This window comes from Podarcis tiliguerta (genome assembly GCF_965153285.1).
Source record: "Podarcis tiliguerta genome assembly, chromosome: 14".
NCBI lineage: Eukaryota > Metazoa > Chordata > Lepidosauria > Squamata > Lacertidae > Podarcis > Podarcis tiliguerta.
In genome coordinates this window covers 46,457,261-46,475,857 of record NC_139547.1, presented here as the reverse complement: position 1 = coordinate 46,475,857, position 18,597 = coordinate 46,457,261, and the positions used below count along the sequence as shown (strand labels likewise).

Here is an 18,597-nt window from a genome sequence, read left to right as displayed (position 1 = left end):
CCCTTGCAGAAGAAGCTGCATTTATCAAAAACTGCTTGTTACAAATTAGAGGAGGCTCTGCTGTTCTCCTTTCCACCCGCTTCCACCCCAATGAGCATGGATGCATCTATAGCAGCCAGGGATTCCAGGTCTGGAATTCCAGTTCCATGTTTTCTGGACCACCACACTCCACTTCAGGTTTTCTCGACCGCCACACTGGGATGCAAACCACACTGCAAGGAAGCAGGTGGGGCTATCTTGTTATGGGGGGAAGGGGCAGAGAGTGGGGTTGCAGCTGTTCTGGAAGCCGCTGATCTGGAATCCAGGCCATGGGTGCGGGAACTGTGCCCTGGAAGAATGCTTGCATCCCATTTTGGGATTTTAAAGCATGCTTTCCCCCAGGAAGGCGGTGCATTAGAACCAAAACGCATACCCTCAAACATTTCCCCCCCCAATGAAAATACGGACATTCTGTTGTACAGTGGTATCTCTGGTTACGTACTTAATTCATTCCAGAGGTCCGTCCTTAACCTGAAACTGTTCTTAACCTGAAGCACCACTTTAGCTGATGGGGCCTCCTGCTGCTGCCGCATCACTGCCACGCGATTTCTGTTCTCATCCTGAAGCAAAGTTCTTAACCTGAGGTACTATTTCTGGGTTAGCAGAGTCTGTAACTTGAAGTGTATGTAACCTGAAGTGTATGTAACCCGAGGTACCACTGTACATCAGGAAACTTCTCTTGCATTTGATCTCACAGCACAAATAGCCATCATGTACAAATGCACATCAGTGTAAAGGTAAAGGTAAAGGTACCCCTGCGCGTATGGGCCAGTTGTGTCCGACTCTAGGGTTGTGCGCCCATCTCACTTAAGAGGCCAAGGGCCAGCACTGTCCGCAGACACTTCTGGGTCACATGGCCAGCGTGACGAAGCTGCTCTGGCGAGCCAGCACCAGCACAGCACACGGAAACGCCGTTTACCTTCCCGCTATAAAGCGGTACCTATTTATCTACCTGCACTTAGGAGTGCTTTCGAACTGCTAGGTGGGCAGGAGCTGGGACCGAAAGACGGGAGCTCGCCCCGCTGCAGGGGATTTGAACCACCGACCATGTGATCGGCAAGTCCTAGGCGCTGAGGTTTTACCCACAGCGCCACCCGCGTCCCTTACATCAGTGTACCTTGAGCCAATTACAACCTCTCCACCTCACCTGTTATTGATTGATGATTGATTGATTGAATTTATATAGCCATAGATCTCAAGGCAGTTCCTACCTCACAGGATTGTTGTAAAGAAAAGAAATGTGTGACGGAAGGGATCACGCTCAACACCTTCCAGAGATAAATGGAACAAAATACAATTTTTGTGGTAAGCTGCCTTGAGTCCCTGCCAGAGAAAAAGGTGAAATACTAATATGTACTAAAACTAGAAACTGTGAGAATGGTTAGGAACATAGCGGAGAGTAAATCCTATTTAACTCACTGGGACCTCTGAACAAAAATGCTTAGGACTGGTGTGTAAGGCTGCACAGTCTTTGCCCAGTTACCTGGGAGTAAGCACCCTTGAATACTGTAGGACATACTTCTGAGTGGAGAGTGTAGGGCTCAATTTACAATAAAGGAATAAACACCCCACACGTTTCCTAACAAATGTCTGGCTGGAAAGAATCAAAAGTGGACTGGTGGTATTTTCTTTCAAAATCTTTAGTAGGTTTTTTGTAGACCAGCATCAACATTTTCCTTCCTTTGGGGCAGGAATTTTATTTGCAGTAGAAACAGGACCCCGTTTTTATACCTACACACCCATACCCACCTCTGTTAATTGTTCTCAGACAGGTGGAAAGGAAGGAAAAAGGAAAAGCAGGAAGTTCTAGGATCAGATCAGAAATTGGGAGGGCTTCTGTAATTCCAGGACTGTCCCTGGGAAATCAGGACACTTGGAGGGTATGAAGATGTGACCATCACTGTGGCAAAAAGGGGCATGGTCCTTTATCCTTCCAAAATTCAGGCTGTGAGTGCCAATCTTTTCAGACATCCCATAACTAATGTGAGGAAGGGGGTGGAGAAATGCTTTTATGTTGGAAAGGTTGTAACATTTGGGACATTTGGGTTTGGAGAAAAGTTGAGTCAGAGGTGGCCTGAGATCCTATATGGTGTGGACACAGAGAAGCTTTTAGCTGACAATAATAATAATAATAATAATAATAATAATAATAATAATAATAATAATAATTTATTATTTATACCCCGCCCATCTGGCTGGGTTTCCCCAGCCACTCTGGGCGGCTTCCAAAAGAATATTAAAATACTGTGATACATCAAACATTGAAAGCTTCCCTAAACAGGGCTGCCTTCAGATGTCTTCTAAAAGTCTGGTAGTAGTTGTTCTCTTTGACATCTGGTGGGAGGGCGTTCCACAGGGCGGGTGCCACTACTGAGAAGGCCCTCTGCCTGGTTCCCTGTCACTTGGCTTCTTGCAGTGAGGGAAGAATTTTCCGATGATAAGAGAGGTTCAACAGTGGAACAGACCACTACAGAAGAAGGGAGTCTTTCCTTTGTCAGAGGTTTTAAAACAGAGGTTGGCTGGCCATCCATAAGGATTCTTTAGCTGTGATTCCTGCATTGCACGGTGCCTCTGAAAATTTTTACACATCACGTGGGAAGACAGGCAAACTAATGCCAGTGTACTGGAAGAAGCGAGGATCACCAGTGTCAAAGCAATGATTCCTCAACATCAACTTCGTTGGACTGGTCATGTTGTGTAATGCCTGATTATCGCCTTCCAAAGCAACTACTCTATTCCCAACTTAAAAATGGAAAGCCTAATGCCAGTGGTCAACAAAAGAGGTTTAAAGACTCTCTCAAGGCAAATCTAAAAAAATGTAGTATAAACACTGACAACTGGGAAACACTGGCCTGCGAGTGCTCCAGTTGGAGAACAGCCTTTACCAAAGGTGTCATGGGCTTTGAAGATGCTCAAACTCAGGACGCAAGGGAGAAACGTGCTAAGAGGAAGGCACACTTGGCAAATCCACACCATGATCAACTCCTGCCCGGAAACCAATGTCCCCACTGTGGAAGGATGTGTGGGTCCAGAATTAGCCTCCACAGTCACCTACGGACTCATAGTTAAAACCGTGTTTATGGAAGACAGTCTTACTCGGCTATGAGTGATCGCAGAAGAAGAAGAAGACGAGGAAGACGAGGAAGACGAGGAAGAAGAAGAAGAAGAAGAAGAAGAAGAAGAAGAAGAAGAAGAAGAAGAAAAAGATTGCATGGGGCTGGTCTAAATGACTGTTGGGATCCCTTCCAACTCTTGTATTCCATTCCTTTGGGCTCCAATTACCTCCAAACCTTCGAGAACTAATTCAATTTAAAAGTCTGGCCAGCGTTAGCAACCGGCTAAAGCAAGGGGACAACTGAACTCAGAAAGCTGACGCAGTCTCTCTCTCCCTCTCTCTCTGCCCCTGATTGCACTTAGTAATGGATTATTATGGGCTGCTGTCTCCGTAGAACACCACTTCTCCTTGCCGTTGCCAAGGGGAGGCACAGAAGAGCCCCTTTTTAAGACGCACCAAGTTTCATTGCTTAACTAAAGCGAGATCGATAATCACCGTATTAATAAATAATGCTCATCAAAATGCTGGCAGGACAGAAGCTGCAAAACGCCTGGCAAGTAGCAAGAGCAGGCGCTGCACGTTTCATAGGGCCAGGATGCCTTGGCTGGAAATCGGAGATGGCTACCTGTGCTGTAAAGCTATTTGAGAAAAGGCAGTCCCGGTTATGGAAGGCGGGAGAGACGAGCTGTACAAGCAACCTTTCTCAACATGGTTCCCACCACACGTCCCATCAGCGCCGGCCAAAGAGGGCACCACGTAGGAAAAGGCTACTGTGGGCTAAAGATTTTGGATATAATATTCAGTTAGAATCCTGGGAAAGGTTGTGAAGGGAGGTATTAACACGCAGTGCACTTAAAGAAAATGTTATGAAAATGATGTATAGATGGTATTTAACACCAGCTGAGCTGGCTAAAATGTACAAGACAAGAACCAGTAAGTGTTGGAAATGTAAAGAAAGGGAAGGTATCTTCTACCACATGTGGTGGAGGCAAAGACTTTCTGAGAAATGGTATATAATGAGTTAAATAAAATGTTTAAAAATACTTTTGTTAAAAAACCGGAAGCCTTTCTGTTGGGTATAGTGGGTGAAGAGATACCAAGGGAAGGTAAAAGACTGTTTATGTATGCAACAACTGCGGCAAGAATCCTTTTAGCCCTAAAATGGAAACAACAAGAACTACCAATGAAAGAAGAGTGGCAGGTGAAGATGATGGGCTTTGCAGAACTGGCGAAGCAGACAGGAAAAATCGAAAACCAGCAAGATCAAGTATCCCAAAAGGACGGGAGCAAATTTATAGGATATTTGAAAGATTATTGTAAGCAATTAACACCACCAGCAGGGTTGTCTGAAGGCCTTGCAATGAGAAATTTTCCACCTTCTATATTTATTTAAATTCTGAGTCATTTTGTAATGAGTGCAACTAGAATGGGAAAACGTACATAATGCAATGATATAAAGGTTGATTTTGAAAGCCATGAGGCTGGAGGGAAGGAAGTCGATAGGCTCTAAAGAGCCAGGGCGGTAAATGGATAACGATGATGCAGTGGCGTAGCGTGGGTTGTCAGCACCCGGGGCAAGGCAAGTAATTTGCGCCCCCTAACCCGGGGCAAGGCAAGTAATTTGCGCCCCCCCCGCTGCACTGTCCCTCCCCCAGATAGTCCCTCGCTCTCTCTCCGCACCGCACCGCACGCCTGGCACCCTCCCCTCCACAGTGGGCGGCGACCCGGCGGCTCGGATCGGATTCGCACAGCCAGCACTGCAGTGAGAGAGAGTGAGTGAGCCAGGTAGGGGCAGAGAGCTGCGAGTGCGAGTGCGCCCCCCCCCAGATGTTGCGCCCGGTGCGGCCGGCCCCCCCCTGCACCCCCCACGCTACGCCACTGCGATGATGGGAATGTATATAATTAAATGGAAAATAAATAAAAATTATATATATATAAAAAGAAAAGGAAAAGGCTACTATGTGTAAATGGGCCCAAATGACATATAACAGGGCTAGCACACCATCAGGTGTGGACTCAGTTCTCCAGGTTCTCCTGGCCCCATCCAGGTGGCAGGTGGAGGGTTTGAGCCTACAGGTGGGCAAGAATGCCTTTAATAATGATGAAAGATGGTTAAGAAGGCCGTGCGTGCAACTTGCAAGCTTCAGGCTGCAAATTGCAGCATGGAGACTCGCAGGGAAAGGTCTGCCCGCCTCTGCTCCCCTCTCCCAATTAACTTCCATCTCCAAGCCCCACTCCAGGACATCACCATCGTCTCTGGTTTGAGCCCTGAAATCTCAGGGCTGGGGATGCTCCTGAATTGGTAACCCTACATATATATATAATGGGTAGACCCATGAATGCCACTTGCCTGAATCATAGAATTGCAGAATTTGCAACCACCTGAACTCTGTTACTGCTTCTTGCCTGCCTTGATGGAGGATAAAGAGGAATGGGTGTGGAAACTAGGGTCCCGGGTAGAGGCAAATGTTACGTTCATTGCTCCACCCACTTTTGCCTCTGGCACCGCCCACCACTGGCATGTGATGTCTCCCACCCTCTGGGAAGAAGCAACGAGAACCTTGGGCTTCAAAAGCTTCCCTTCCCCTGCAGTAGTTGTTTGTTGCCGCACTGGTTGTGGAACTATTAACATGTTGACACTATGCCCTTAATGCACGTTTCCTTTGTAAAGCACTTTAAAATCAATAATCTGTAACTGAAATCCGCACAGCCTCTGCCTTCCGCTCATTGCCTTTCCTGGTGTGGAATTTTAGATTGTGTACATACACCAGTGAAGTTAGCCAAAATCTATAGGCTGAAAAATAAGAAATGTTGGAAATGTGGAGAGGCAGAGGGAGACCTCTACCACATGTGGTGGGCATGCAGTAAGGTGAAGGGCTTTTGGGAAATGATTTACAATGAACTTAAAAAAATTCTCAAATATACCTTTCCCAAAAAGCCTGAAGCCTTTCTGTTAGGAATGATGGGTAAAGAAATTAAAAAAGAAGATAAGATACTATTCTTATATGCCACTACAGCCGCAAGAATCTTGCTAGCGCAAAACTGGAAAACAGAAGTTATACCCAGTATAAGTGATTGGCAGGTTAAGTTGATAAATTATACCGAGCTTGCTAGAATAACAGGAAGATTAAGGGACCAAGACGAACAGAAATTTCATGACAATTGGAATAAATATTTGACTTATCTTGGAACTAATTTTCAGACGACACTGGCAGGACTGAATTAAATCTAACAGTAAATGATACAGATTAAAACGATAAAATACGTGAATACAAATTTATCTGATACTTACCAAAAGTGTGGAAGGAAGTCTACGGCTCGGCGGAGCCTAAAAGAATTTTGTGTTGTATTTTTGACTTGTGATACGCGCGAGTTATGGTATAAATTTTGTATTTGTTCTTATGTATAAATGAGCAATATTAATAAAAATTTACTTGCAAAAAAAAAAAGATTGTGTACACTTCGGGGCAGAGGGCTTTTCCTCTCATGGTTCTTTTGCAAAGCGGAAAGCAGTAGACGGCACTGTTTTAATATAGAGTTGCTCTCCCCATTCTTCAAGCAACAGGAAAGGGTTGCTGCTCAGTGGTAGAGCATTCCCTTTGCCTGCAAAAGGTCTGGGTTTGTGTCCTGGCATCTCCAGAAAGAGCTGGGGGGGGGGGGACTCTGGCCTGAAACTCTAGAGAGATGCTGCCAGCCAGTGTTGGCAGCACTGCGCTAGATGGATGCTGGTATAAGGCAGTTTCCTCTGATCCTAGCAGAAGAGACAATGCAAGATGTTGATATGCGTGCCTATATACACTGCAAGCTTGCATCATTCTTATACCATTTTAACTATGGACGCCCCCTTGCCCCTGAAGAATCCTGGAAACAGGTGTGTGTTTCTGAAGTTGGGAATCATTTCCTTAGCTCAGTCATTCCCAAACTTTTAGTTCCATAAACCCATTTCCATAAACACGTTATTCAGAATAGTGGGTTGCACGACCAACTTAGGGAGAAAACAGCACAATAAAGTTCAAAACGGGAACATTCAATTGCATGTGCATTCAAAATCCAGTTTAAACTATTTAATTAACTTATCAGAAGTCGTGAACTTCTAGAATCAGGTAGCCATTTACACCTGCAGTGGCCCCCTGCCCCTTAGTGCCCCCTAGCTAATCACACCGCCCGCCCCCAGGGGGCAGTATCAAAAATTGGGGAATCTTAGAAGGTTCTCATGCCCTCTCCAAAGCTACAATCTCCATGGTTTCCTGGGAAGAGTGAATGACCATTGAACTTGCTGAAATCTGCAGCTCAGTTACAGCAAACCAGGTTCAATCTATAATGCAGGGATATCAAACTGGTTTAAATCTCGAGTCCAGCAGCAAGTCCTGGCACCAGTGGTCAGCCAGCTTGGGCATTGGCTGAGAGTTCCAGTAGCAATGAAGGGCCCAACACTGGCCTAACTTGGCTGTGTCACCCTCTCCCCCTTCATCTCCCACTGGTTGGAATTTAGCAGAAGACAGGGTACGGTGCCCCCTTTGAACAGAAGCCAAGCTCAGCTCACCCACACCACGGCTGCCTGCCATTTTTGTTTCCCCCAAACGCAATGTCCCCATGATCTATAGTCTGGGGCATGGCTTCCCAAACCACGGTCTGCGAGCTTCATTCAAGTGGCCCTGCGGTTTGCCCATGGATTTGTGGCTGAAGACGGAAGACAGCACGTCCATCACATTGCAGATTTCCTATTGATTTTTAAATGCATTTTTATGGCTGCTTTCATTCCTTAAATTGTATTTTATTACATTAGCAATTCTAATTGTAACGTGATAACGAAATAAAAGAAGGAATGAAAACACAATTAAAAATCATACAGTATCTAGCACAGCACATTACAATTTGCTACGAGAAGCAGGGAAATCATTAAGGGGTCTGCTGGGACTGTCAGCATTTTTTCTCCAGTGGTCCGGGGAAGAAGAAGAAGACAGAACCATTTGTCTAGGGTCCAACCTGCATCTCCAAAGGGCAATGTGGGGCTCACTGAGAGTGCCAATGGGCTCCTTGACTGTGGAGCAATGGGGCTCAGTGTCTGCACCAATCAGCTGTAACCATCTAGAGCAGCCTTTCTCAACCTGTGGGTCCCCAGATGTTGTTGGACTACAATGCCCATCACCCCTAGCTAGCAAGACCAGAGCTCAGGGATGATGAGAGTTGTAGTCCAACAACCTCTGGGGACTCACAGGTTGAGAACCGATGATCTAGAGGCTTCCGGCTCCCCACATCTACAGGCTACAGGGAACAATGACCAGACTTTGTCTAGCATCAACACATTCACAACCCAACCAAAGCAACTCCCCCAAGCAAAGCACGGACTCTAGCCAGCCTTGTCCCAGTATGAGATCCAGCCTCTTCATGGCATTCACCTTCTGAAAGATCACATTTTCTTGGGGTTTTACGGAAGCACACCCTGGTATCAGCCATGTAAACTGGGAGAGGCAAAGCTCATCCCTCGCCCTCCTGAGATGCAGTTCATCCCATCTGAATTAAAAGCCCCAAGCCACAGCCGTGCCATCAGGTCAAAAGCTAATCCCCTTGCAAATATATATATTATTTTCCCGCCCGTGAATCAACCAGCATCTCCTAAGCCCTCTTACATAAACCGTTGAAGTGTCCCCTGCTGTTCTCCATCTCCCCTGAGCTTTTTGCAACAGCCGAAAACTTCACTGTGATTTGACATGGCGGTAAATGGATTCCTACTTAGCGGGACCCAGAATTCCACCTTGCCATTCCTATCAATGCCACCTATCCACCCTCAAATTATTATTATCAGCAGCAGCAGCAGCGCAAACGAAACCTGCCAGCTGGTCCCAGGGTGGGTTAGGGCACTTTTAAAATTTAGAATTAAAAACAGTCAAAATATTACATTCATTAAAATAGAACGGCCCCGGAAAGCATACGTCTCAGATGTCCCGGGCCATGATAAAGAGATGTGTCTTCAGCATTCATTGAATGTGGCATACTGAAGAAGCCAGGTGCACTTCTGTGGGGAAGGAGTTCCATGACTTAGGGGCTGCCACAGAGAAGGCCCTCTCGCGGACCACCACCACCCTGAGCTCCTGGGGGAGGTGGGCCTGCCCTCTGTTGGTCTTAGCTCCTGGGAAGGTCTGTAGGGATGCCTAAAATCACCTCCCCTTTTCAGCCTAGCCCTCCTCCAGCTGCTTCCAGGCTCTCGTTATTTCAGGGTGGGATTCGCCTGCACACTGACAAATTCACTTGATCTTGCGCAACAAACCTGCTTCCCCAAATGAGGAAAAGAGTGACGGGGGGGGGGGGGAATGGACCGGAAAGCATTGGTGCAACATCATCTAATCTCCCTGTAAACAAATCAGAAGGAATGCTCAACAGACAGGATGCCTGGAAGAGCCTTCTGATTCAACGCAGGACTTCAATTCCATCATCCCATTTCCCGGCAGAAACAACTTGATTTTCAGGATATGTTAAGACAGAAATTGAGGATTGCTTGAGCTCGTCTTTTCGATGTCAGGATGCACTCTTTTTAGGTATTTACAGGTGTGTCAAAATGTCAACACCTAGTTAAACACAACTGAAAAGTAGCTCAGAGATACCATCTACAGTTGGGGTCCCCAATGTCATTACCTATGGGCATTACAGCACCCCAAAACACCCTTCTGGATGCCCACCAAGACTCATTACTCTTTCCATTCCTTTAAAAATGAGGGGTTTATTGGCAGTTGGGATGGTGGTCCCTGGCTTCTTCTACTTTTTATTGGAGTTTTGTTTGGGGTAGGTGTTTTGTCTGGGTGATTTGGGTTTTCTTGGGGGGTTGTTGTTCTGATCATTGCTAGTTTTTCCTCCTGTAAAATGGGCATTTTGTGGCACACACAGCAGTTCCCTAGATTTCCAGATGTGTCCCCAGGTTGGAAACCCTTGCCCTGGAGTGGAAAAGACCATACCACTAAGAGAAAGGTCAGCCTACTTGGAATCACCCAAAGATATCTGCTGAGTTTGACCCCAAGTTGTGTGTGTGTCAGGTTGTCTCAGTGGGAAAGGTGAGAAGCAGAGCTCATGTCACCAGTTTTCGTGGAGGTCCATCTCCATCAAGAACCTCCTAAAATGTGCCAGCTACTCAACATGGGAACAACTGCTTAGAAATTGGTATCTGAGTTTGGGTTTTTATTTCCCTTTCCTTCCTGTTCCCTTTCCCTTGAGTGTGTGTGTTGTTTTTTTAGATTGCAAGCCTGCAAGTAGGGACTGTTTTGTTTTGACTGTGTGTAAACCATTATGGGAATAATATTGGCCGAAGAGCAGCTTACAGATGCACTAGAGAAATAAATACCTTAAAAATGCATTAACCCAAAGCATGAAATTTCTCTTTGCTTGCATGGACCAGTCATTGCAACCAACACTGGATTGGGCGAGACCAAGCAGAAACAGTTAAATTTGCTGTGACAAAAATTGCTGCATGCCCAACAACTAGATGAGGTAGGTAGGACACCACGAGACTCAGCCTCAACTGGGTCACCAAAGCCACCTCCTCTAGGTTCTCCTCCACAACACAAGATCAACCAACATCTCCTTCAACCATGAACCCTTGCAGCATACAGCCTTGTTAAAGAAGTCTCATTTCCTCACCTTCTGGTTCTGGATTCAGAGAACTAAGCCACACCAGAAAAACAACAACCCAAGCTGTCCACATGGCTATTCCAAGTCGAGAGCAAGCTCAAAACTATGGACCCATCAGGAGATGTGAAAACGGTCAACCAAAACAACCATCACCCAAGACGTCTTCTCAAATCCAGCACCCAAAACCAAGAAGGCAAAAAGTTGACGGGACTCCGGTAAACCACACACCAAACCACCAAACTGACATCACCCGGTTCAGGAGAGAAAGGATATGGGTTACAGACCAGTTTGAGACACCAGCTTCGTGGGCGAGTTGTCTGGTGAAGGCAGAAGAAGACAGTGGAGGCCAGTGCAGGGTAAGGGACCTGGTTCTCTCCCTCGTGGGCTGGATCCCGGGTGGATGATCCTGCCGAAGCCAGACTGTCCTGGATGGATTTACAAGCACTGAGGGTGTCCTCATCTTTCTCCTCCCCTGGCTGGGATGCCTTGCCGGTGGCTGTGCCAGAAGCTATGGGGACTTGCACCTCGTCGCTCGTCAGGGGCTGGAAAGGTTCTCTTCTCTCGCCATCAGTCATGATAGCAGCCGGCACCTGGAGATGGTGGAGGACGAGAGAGTTAGGTGAAGAAGAAGGGGTGAGCTCTTGGGGAAGGGCAGACAACAATGAAGGGAGGCATTGTTTTGGAAAGAACGTAAGAAGAACCTACTGGATCAGGTCATCTAGTCTAGCATCCTGTTCTCAAAGAGGCCAACCAAATGCCTGTGGGAAACCCAAAAGCAGGATTCAAGCACAAGAACATTTCCCCTTCCTGTGGTTTCCAGGAACTGGCATTCGGAAGCATAGCTTTCTCCAGCCGCAGAGGCTGAGCATAGCCATCCGGACTTAGTATCCATCAGCAGCCCTTTCCTCCATGAATCTGTCTCTTTTCCAGCAATAGGTTGGTGGCCACCACTGGCTCCTATCGGAGGGAGTTCCACAGTTTAGTTTGTACTAAAAAAGGGGAAAAGGTACTTTTCTTTTCTAGTGTACTGAGAGTGGGAGGGGGGCTTTTCTCTACCCACTTTCCCCACGACGTGCATAATTTTTATAAGCTTCCAACAGGTTGCTTCTGAATCAATGCAGGAATCTCAAGCAATCAATATAAAATATTGAGCCCCAAAGGGACCTCGGGGTCATCTAGTCTGACCCTGTTGTTGTTGTTACTGTGGTAGTAGTACTCTTAGTACTATTATATATGATGTTTGCAGCTCTGAGCCCGGCTTTGGCCGGGGAGGGTGGGACATAAATAAAATTTATTATTGTTATTGTTACTATCATAGCAGTACTATTATATATGATGTTAGCTGCTCTGAGCCGAGCTTTGGCCGGCAGGGTGGGATATAATTATAATTATAATTATAATTATAATGTCCAACCCCCCCCCCATGCTGCTCTTTACCTCGAAGAGCAAAATGTCCTCCGCCAGCCCTGTCAAACAGCAATGGCCAGAATAAAGGCATGCGCAACTTTAAGGAACCCCAGCCTGGTGACGTGGTTGGAGTCTTGGACCTGGGCGACCACAGTTTGAATCCCTGCTCAGCCTGAAAAACTCACCGGGTGACCTTGGGCAAGTCACCAACTCTCAGCCTAACCTAGGCAAGCACGGTTACTTGGGAGTGATCCCCCTAGAACTTTGAGAGACTTCAGAAACTGCATCTTTCGTTGGTCACACAATGCAATTTTTCTTTTCTTTTTTCTTTTGCAAAAGCAGCCAACGGAGGGCTCCATTTTGGATCCAAGCCATGAGCGAGAGGTCTAACCCTTTTCCCAAATACATTACACTTCTCAAGACTTGCTTCCCAGGCTGTTTTTAAACTGCAGATGGAAAAACATGCAGGCAGGCTTACATTTTAAAGCCCACATTTTCTGCCCCCCCCCCAATGTGGCTGATAGGAGCTCCACAGTGATGTTATTGAGCTGAACCGAAATGTGGGGGTGGGTAAGGATTGCCACACAGTGGCTCCGACTCAAACCAAGGCACACTTTTACAAAAAAATTATATAAATTTAAATTGTGAACTTCTAACGCAGAGCTCCCACGCAATGCCCAGTTCGGCCCTTACTTCTGAGTAAACATGCATATGACTGGCTGCAGGTCTGGCAAAAGTCTCGTCTGTTGTTTTGGGGGCAGGGGATCTGCGTTCAAACCTCTTCCACAAAACGTAAATAGCTGTCTGTCTGTCTCCACCTGAAATTTCTCAGGAGGGTGTGTATATGTGTGAGTGTTTTGAAAATCCCTGAAGCAGAGGTGAAACCAAGCAGGAATAAAGAAATAGGAAAAAGGAAGTAACAGCTGGGGAGGGGCCGTGCGTTTTCATTCATACATGAAGACAAATCGGTCCTTTTTCTTGAACCAGCCCGGGCCGGCTGGTCCATGAGGCAGGCTGAGGCAGGTGCCTCAGGTGGCCAAACCCAAGGGGCATCTCTGTGGGTGTCCTCTTCCCGAGGATGCCAGAGAAGCAGCCCTCCACAAGATCTCACTGGAATGCAGAAGTTACACTGTGTGACCCCAATAAGTCGAGCAGTGAGGGGGGCAGGTCAAACTTCAGGCAGCAAAATTGGATGAGCCGCCCCTGGCATTCAATGTGGGTTTACAGGGGCAGCAATGGGCACAGCTAGCTTCTCCCCCACATCCATTGCCCCATATTCAGAGTACAGTGGTACCTCGGGTTAAGTACTTAATTCATTCCGGAGGTCCGTTCTGAAAGAGTTCTTAACCTGAAGCACCACTTTAGCTAATGGGACCTCCTGCTGCTGCTGCGCTGCCGGAGCACGATTTCTGTTCTCATTCTGAAGCAAAGTTCTTAACCCGAGGTAATATTTCTGGGTTAGCTGGGTCTGTAACCTGAAGCGTTATGTAACCTGAGGTACCACTGTAATCAAGTTGGGGCAACAATGTCCAGTTTTTGTTTAGCTTTCCATGCGAAGTCGCAGCTGAAGGATAAAAGGAACACGGAATAACTCCATGTAAACTGTGTTATGTGCGTGAGAGAGGCGTCAGCGTAGGGAACTGGGGAAAGAGAGGTGTGAATGGGATAAGTAAGAACGAAAAGCTTTCGTTCTGTTCTAGTCCTTCTTCCTAGCCTAAGCAGGACACAACAGGGCAAAGCTTTCCCCTCCTGCAATTTGTTTTCAGAGGTAGAGTGCCTCTAGCTATGGAGGCTTAATTTTGCTATCATGGCTGAGATGCATGAAGGAAGAAGAGGAAGAAGAAGAAGAAGAAGAAGAAGAAGAAGAAGAAGAAGAAGAAGAAGAAGAAGGGGTTTCTCAATGGCTATCAAGCTCCCTTCTTTTCATGCCATAGCTCAGCGGCAAACATCTGCCGATGGAACTTAGGAGGAATTCTGGTGTGAAATCCTACAGAGTCAGTGCAGACGGTGCACACTGCTAGTCGGTGTAGAGTAGACGATGGTGAGCAGCAGTGGCCCAACTCAGTTTAAGGCAGTTTCCTTTGTTCCTGTCTTGTGGCAGTGAGTTCCACAAGTTAACATTGCCCAATGTGAAGAAAGACTAGCTGTCAATGCCCTCTCTAGTTTTCTGAGAAGAAGGGAAGGGAAGAATGAACCAAAGGAAGCAGAAAGTTAAGAAGAATTAAGAGGAATGGGTACAAATTATCCTAAGTATCGCTTACTTGCTATAGCACTACTGAGATATACATGGTTGCTTAAAAATGGATGGGTCCCTGCCACAAACAGAGCTTTTTGGGTAAGATACAGTACTTTGGTTATGATAACCGGTTACATCCAACTAAATCCTACTCAGCGTAGATCCTTTGAAATGAATGGTTGGCGTCTTCTTTCATTCGAGTGGGTCTACTCTGAGTAGGGCTAGCACCGGGTGGTGTAAATTTACATAGCGGGAGGAGGGGCAAGAAAGGCAAAGTAGGGTTGACGGCGAGCAAATGTGACAAGGAACTCAGAAATCGCTCTCCAAAGGTGGCCTTGCAAGGCGAGAAAGGGTTAGCGAGACAGGAAAGAGTTAAGTGGGGGAGATGTGGAAAGATGGGGGGGGGGGGTCAGAGAGAGAGAGTTAAATAGAAGCAGCAGCAGAAGAGGAGAAAGAGAGAGGAAAGAGTTAAACCAGGCAGGCAAAACCTGAAGGTGGAATAGAAAGAAAAAGGGTGGAGAGCGAGGGAGATCCACGAGCTTCATTGTTCTCTAGCTCTCCGCAAGCGACCTCGGGTGGGTCTCTCCAAGCGGCAGCTTCGCCGCTGCTCCACGCGGACCATTTGTGGGTGGGGGAGGACGCGTGTCTCCCCCACCTGCATGGTCTAAGTGGGGGAGGAGTGAGATATCTATATTTAAAAATAATTCAATAAATTCCGTAAAAGGGGAATGTGGAAAAGGTGAGGTTGTCCCCAGAAGCCAGGCGGAGACGCACATTTCTCAAAGGGAAGGCGAGAAAGAGGAGAGGGGTCGGTGGGTAGGGAAAGAATGTGAGGCACAGCGTCTCTCCCCGCTCCCCAATCTTGGGCTTCTAGTTTCGGAAAGAAGTGAGGGGTGAAATGAGAGACGGGATGGATATTTTTTGGGGAGTGGGGGTGGGAAGGAGATGCGCTTGCCACAAAGTCATTGTTCAAACGCCTTGCATGGCGAGTGGGAATAGAAGGGGTCGGGGAAGAGCTGGGTGGTTCAACCTCCCGGCTCATTTCTGGAGTCTGGACCCGTTTACTCGGAAGTAAGCCCCTCACCTACCCACAGCCTCCAAGTTCCAGTATCCTCTTGCGCGCACGCTGCCTCGGAGAGAGCGGAAGTATGCCCTGTTGGAACTCTGCGGGGGTATACTCCCGAGTAAATGTGAAGAGGATCGGGGCCCAAAAAGGCTTTGGGGAGGGGGAGAGGCTGACTGTACACTTCTCCCCCCCATCCCCCACTCTGACAGGGACTCGGGGAGGGAGGTGCCGCCTTACCTTAGTTTCACGGACCTCTGTCTTCCCACACGCATAGCCGTCTCTTTTGCCGTTCACATCCGACCAGGCAGCAAAAATCTACTTCCAAGGACTCCGAGCGGAGAGCGGCAGGATTCCCCCCTCCTCGCTCTCGCTCTCTCTCCACCTCCCCTGGGGATAGGAGGTCTCCAGCAATGTCAATCCCACGAGCAGCTCCGGAGAGAGGGAGAGGTGGGTGGGTGCCCTGAGAGAGGGTCAGGGAAGGAAGCCACTCATCCTCGGTGCCCGAAGCATGCCTGATCTCTTTCCTCTCCCCACCCGCAAGGAGACCCCACCTCTCCTTTTTTGGGGGGGCTTCTCTTTACCCTCCTGTGATCCCCCCAAGGAAGGATGGAAAGCCGATCTTCTTCCAAATTGGCTCCGGTCCCCTTTGCACCAAGAATTGGAGCGGAGGGGTGCGATGGGTGAGGGACACAGTCAGTTCCACCAAATCGTTTGCAGAAGGGTAAAAAGAAGAGAGAGATATATAAAAAATAGAGATATAGATATATATATATGTGAGCTAGAGAGAGAGAGAGAGAAAAAAAAGAACCACACGGCGCCGAAGAGCGCTTCGCCTTTGCGCACACGGGAAACTTCAGACTTCACCGAGGGGAGGGGAGGGAAAAGGGGGTGGAGAGAAAGCGAGAAAGGGGGTGGGGAGCCCGGAGAGCGGCTGGAAGCAGAGCCACGCGAGCGAGCCGAGAGAGGGAGAGGGAGAAAGGGCTCCCCACCCAGCTGAGCGGCAGCGGCGGGATGCCGAGCCGTGCGCTTTGGAGAGAGCTCCATGCGTAAAAGTACCCCGGGCGCATGGCCCAGAAGAGCCCTAGAGTGGCCGGTCTTCAGGACTCGCCGCCGCTTTGGAGAGGCGGTGTGCGCCGACCTCAGTGCGTATAATGATAAAGGAAATGGACTGGGGGGGGGCGCTGAAGGAGGGTGGGGTTGCACGGTTCCCCCCCCCCCCGCCTCAGTTCTTTCTGTCCTCAAACTGCTGCTAAATGCTCTACCCCGCCCCCATTACGCTTTCGCTCCCTTCGCTTCCTTTGTTCTCTCTTGCAACTGGCGCTACCCAAGGTGGCTGTGCGTTGAAGGTCACTCTGCGAGTGGTTCAGAAGTTCAGCTGTTCTGCGGGGAGGGGGGATAACCCATTCCAGGTGGGGACACAGTCTCCGGAAAGGGATAGGATGGGAAGGTTGGGGGAGTTTCGGGGACCACCGCTAGATAATCCACAGCCTCGCCCTCTTCCCGGGGTGGGGTTCATATAGCAAGGCTGCTGGAAGGAGGAGGGGAAGGTGGGGGATAACTCCGGCGCCCATCTCCGCTGAGGACCGCAAAGCTGCCCACGTTTACGTTGACCCGCTTCCCCTCCACACGCTCCTGAAATCGCAGGACTTGGAATTCCCAACGCGCGGGAATGCAAAGCGAGCGTGGCGAGGTTCCATTAGAGGCTGAATCAGACAAGGATTCCGAAGAGGAAAAGGCTCCCACTCTCCTCCCATGAAGTCGTATTTTTAACCCCAAACTCACTGCTCATCTCCTGCATTTTTGACATTTTCGCATCTGGAGAAGCAAACCCAATATTCCCTATCCTCCCAGCCACCTACAAAAAAGTAGGTCACCTTAATGATTCCACGGAGTTACTGTAAATCAGTCTCTGCCAGTTCTGCTGCCCTCGAGATGTTTTGGACCACAATCCCCACCCACCCAAAGCAGCTGTTTTAGGCCAAAACATCTGGAAGGTACCAGGTTGGCACCAGCTGCTGTCAACTGTGCTCATTCCCCATCCTTAATGATATAGAGATTCAGATACTTCAGGGCCAGCCTTACATTATATGAAGCAGGTTTTGGGAACCTGCATTTGTGGGTGGGGGATGCAACTGATAGGTTGTTTTGTTATATTTTTATCACCATGGGAGGGGGGCACTTGACTACCCTCTGGGCCTGTGCCAGCTTGTAGATTCTCTTAAAATGACATTCCAATAAATGGAGGTGCAAGAGAAGGTTGATTATAGGGGATAAATGTTCTCCCTTGGTGCACACATGTGTGGAAGGGGAAAACCTGCCCTGAACCTGCATGAACTTTCTGGGATGCATTAATGATAATCAGGCAAAGCAGGTAACACCCCCCACTAGCAATGCAATTGTCTGTCATTTTCACTTTTCTCTGTTTCTCATTTTTCCAATCTTAAATTCATTTCTCCGTATTTCTGCAGCTATCTGAGTTAAAAAAACCACAACCCCATGAAAATTCACCAGCAGTTTAATGCAAGTTTCTCCCAATCAACACATTTCCGCCTGCAGCTTTGACTAACACGTACATTTTTTGCAAGCTATTCCCCCCAATATAATGCATTTTAAATGAACTTTTCACCAATACATACATTTTTATGCCCAGTTTCCCCCGAAAAACCTAGCTTTGTCAACTTTGCTTGGAGAATTGCTTTGCAAAATTCAGAGAAGTGCATATTTCAAAGGACGGCTGTGCTTCAGTTCTCATATTTTCAGAAGATGCAAATATGATACAAACAGGTTTAAATGTGACCCAAATCAAACTTCTTGCCCATCCCTAAGCACTGGACACAATGGCTGGGGCAGAAGGTCTAACAGTGTCTGAGGACAACACCATGCTTTATACCAGTAGGCTTTTGATTTATTCCAAGGAAATGAGTTTTCATAGATGGGAATAGAAGGTGGGCCAGACCGTGTCATTTGGACCAGGCCCCACCTCTCTCTCTCTCTCTCTCATTACAGTAGGTTTGAGGAACCTTTGGCCTGAAGAGTTTGGATTTGATATCCCACTTTATCACTACCCAAAGGCGTCTCAAAGCGGCTAACAATCTCCTTTCCCTTCCTCCCCCACAACAAACACTCTGTGAGGTGAGTGGGGCTGAGAGACTTCAGAGAAGTGTGACTGGCCCA

At 47.8% G+C, this 18,597-nt stretch overlaps 1 protein-coding gene across 1 annotated transcript in view; it reads right to left on the bottom strand.

Annotated features, from left to right (window-relative positions):
* Positions 1–16,284, bottom strand: part of CACNA1H (calcium voltage-gated channel subunit alpha1 H) — a 386,136-nt gene extending 369,852 nt beyond the window's left edge. Inside the window, exons 1-2 of the mRNA XM_083413279.1 lie at positions 15,661–16,284; positions 10,988–11,304 (exon numbers count right to left, since the gene is read on the bottom strand). Of these exons, the coding sequence (XP_083269405.1) occupies positions 10,988–11,289 (302 nt within the window). The 5' untranslated portion in view covers positions 11,290–11,304; positions 15,661–16,284. The remainder of the gene's footprint in view (positions 1–10,987; positions 11,305–15,660) is intronic.
* Positions 16,285–18,597: the final 2,313 nt, after the last annotated feature.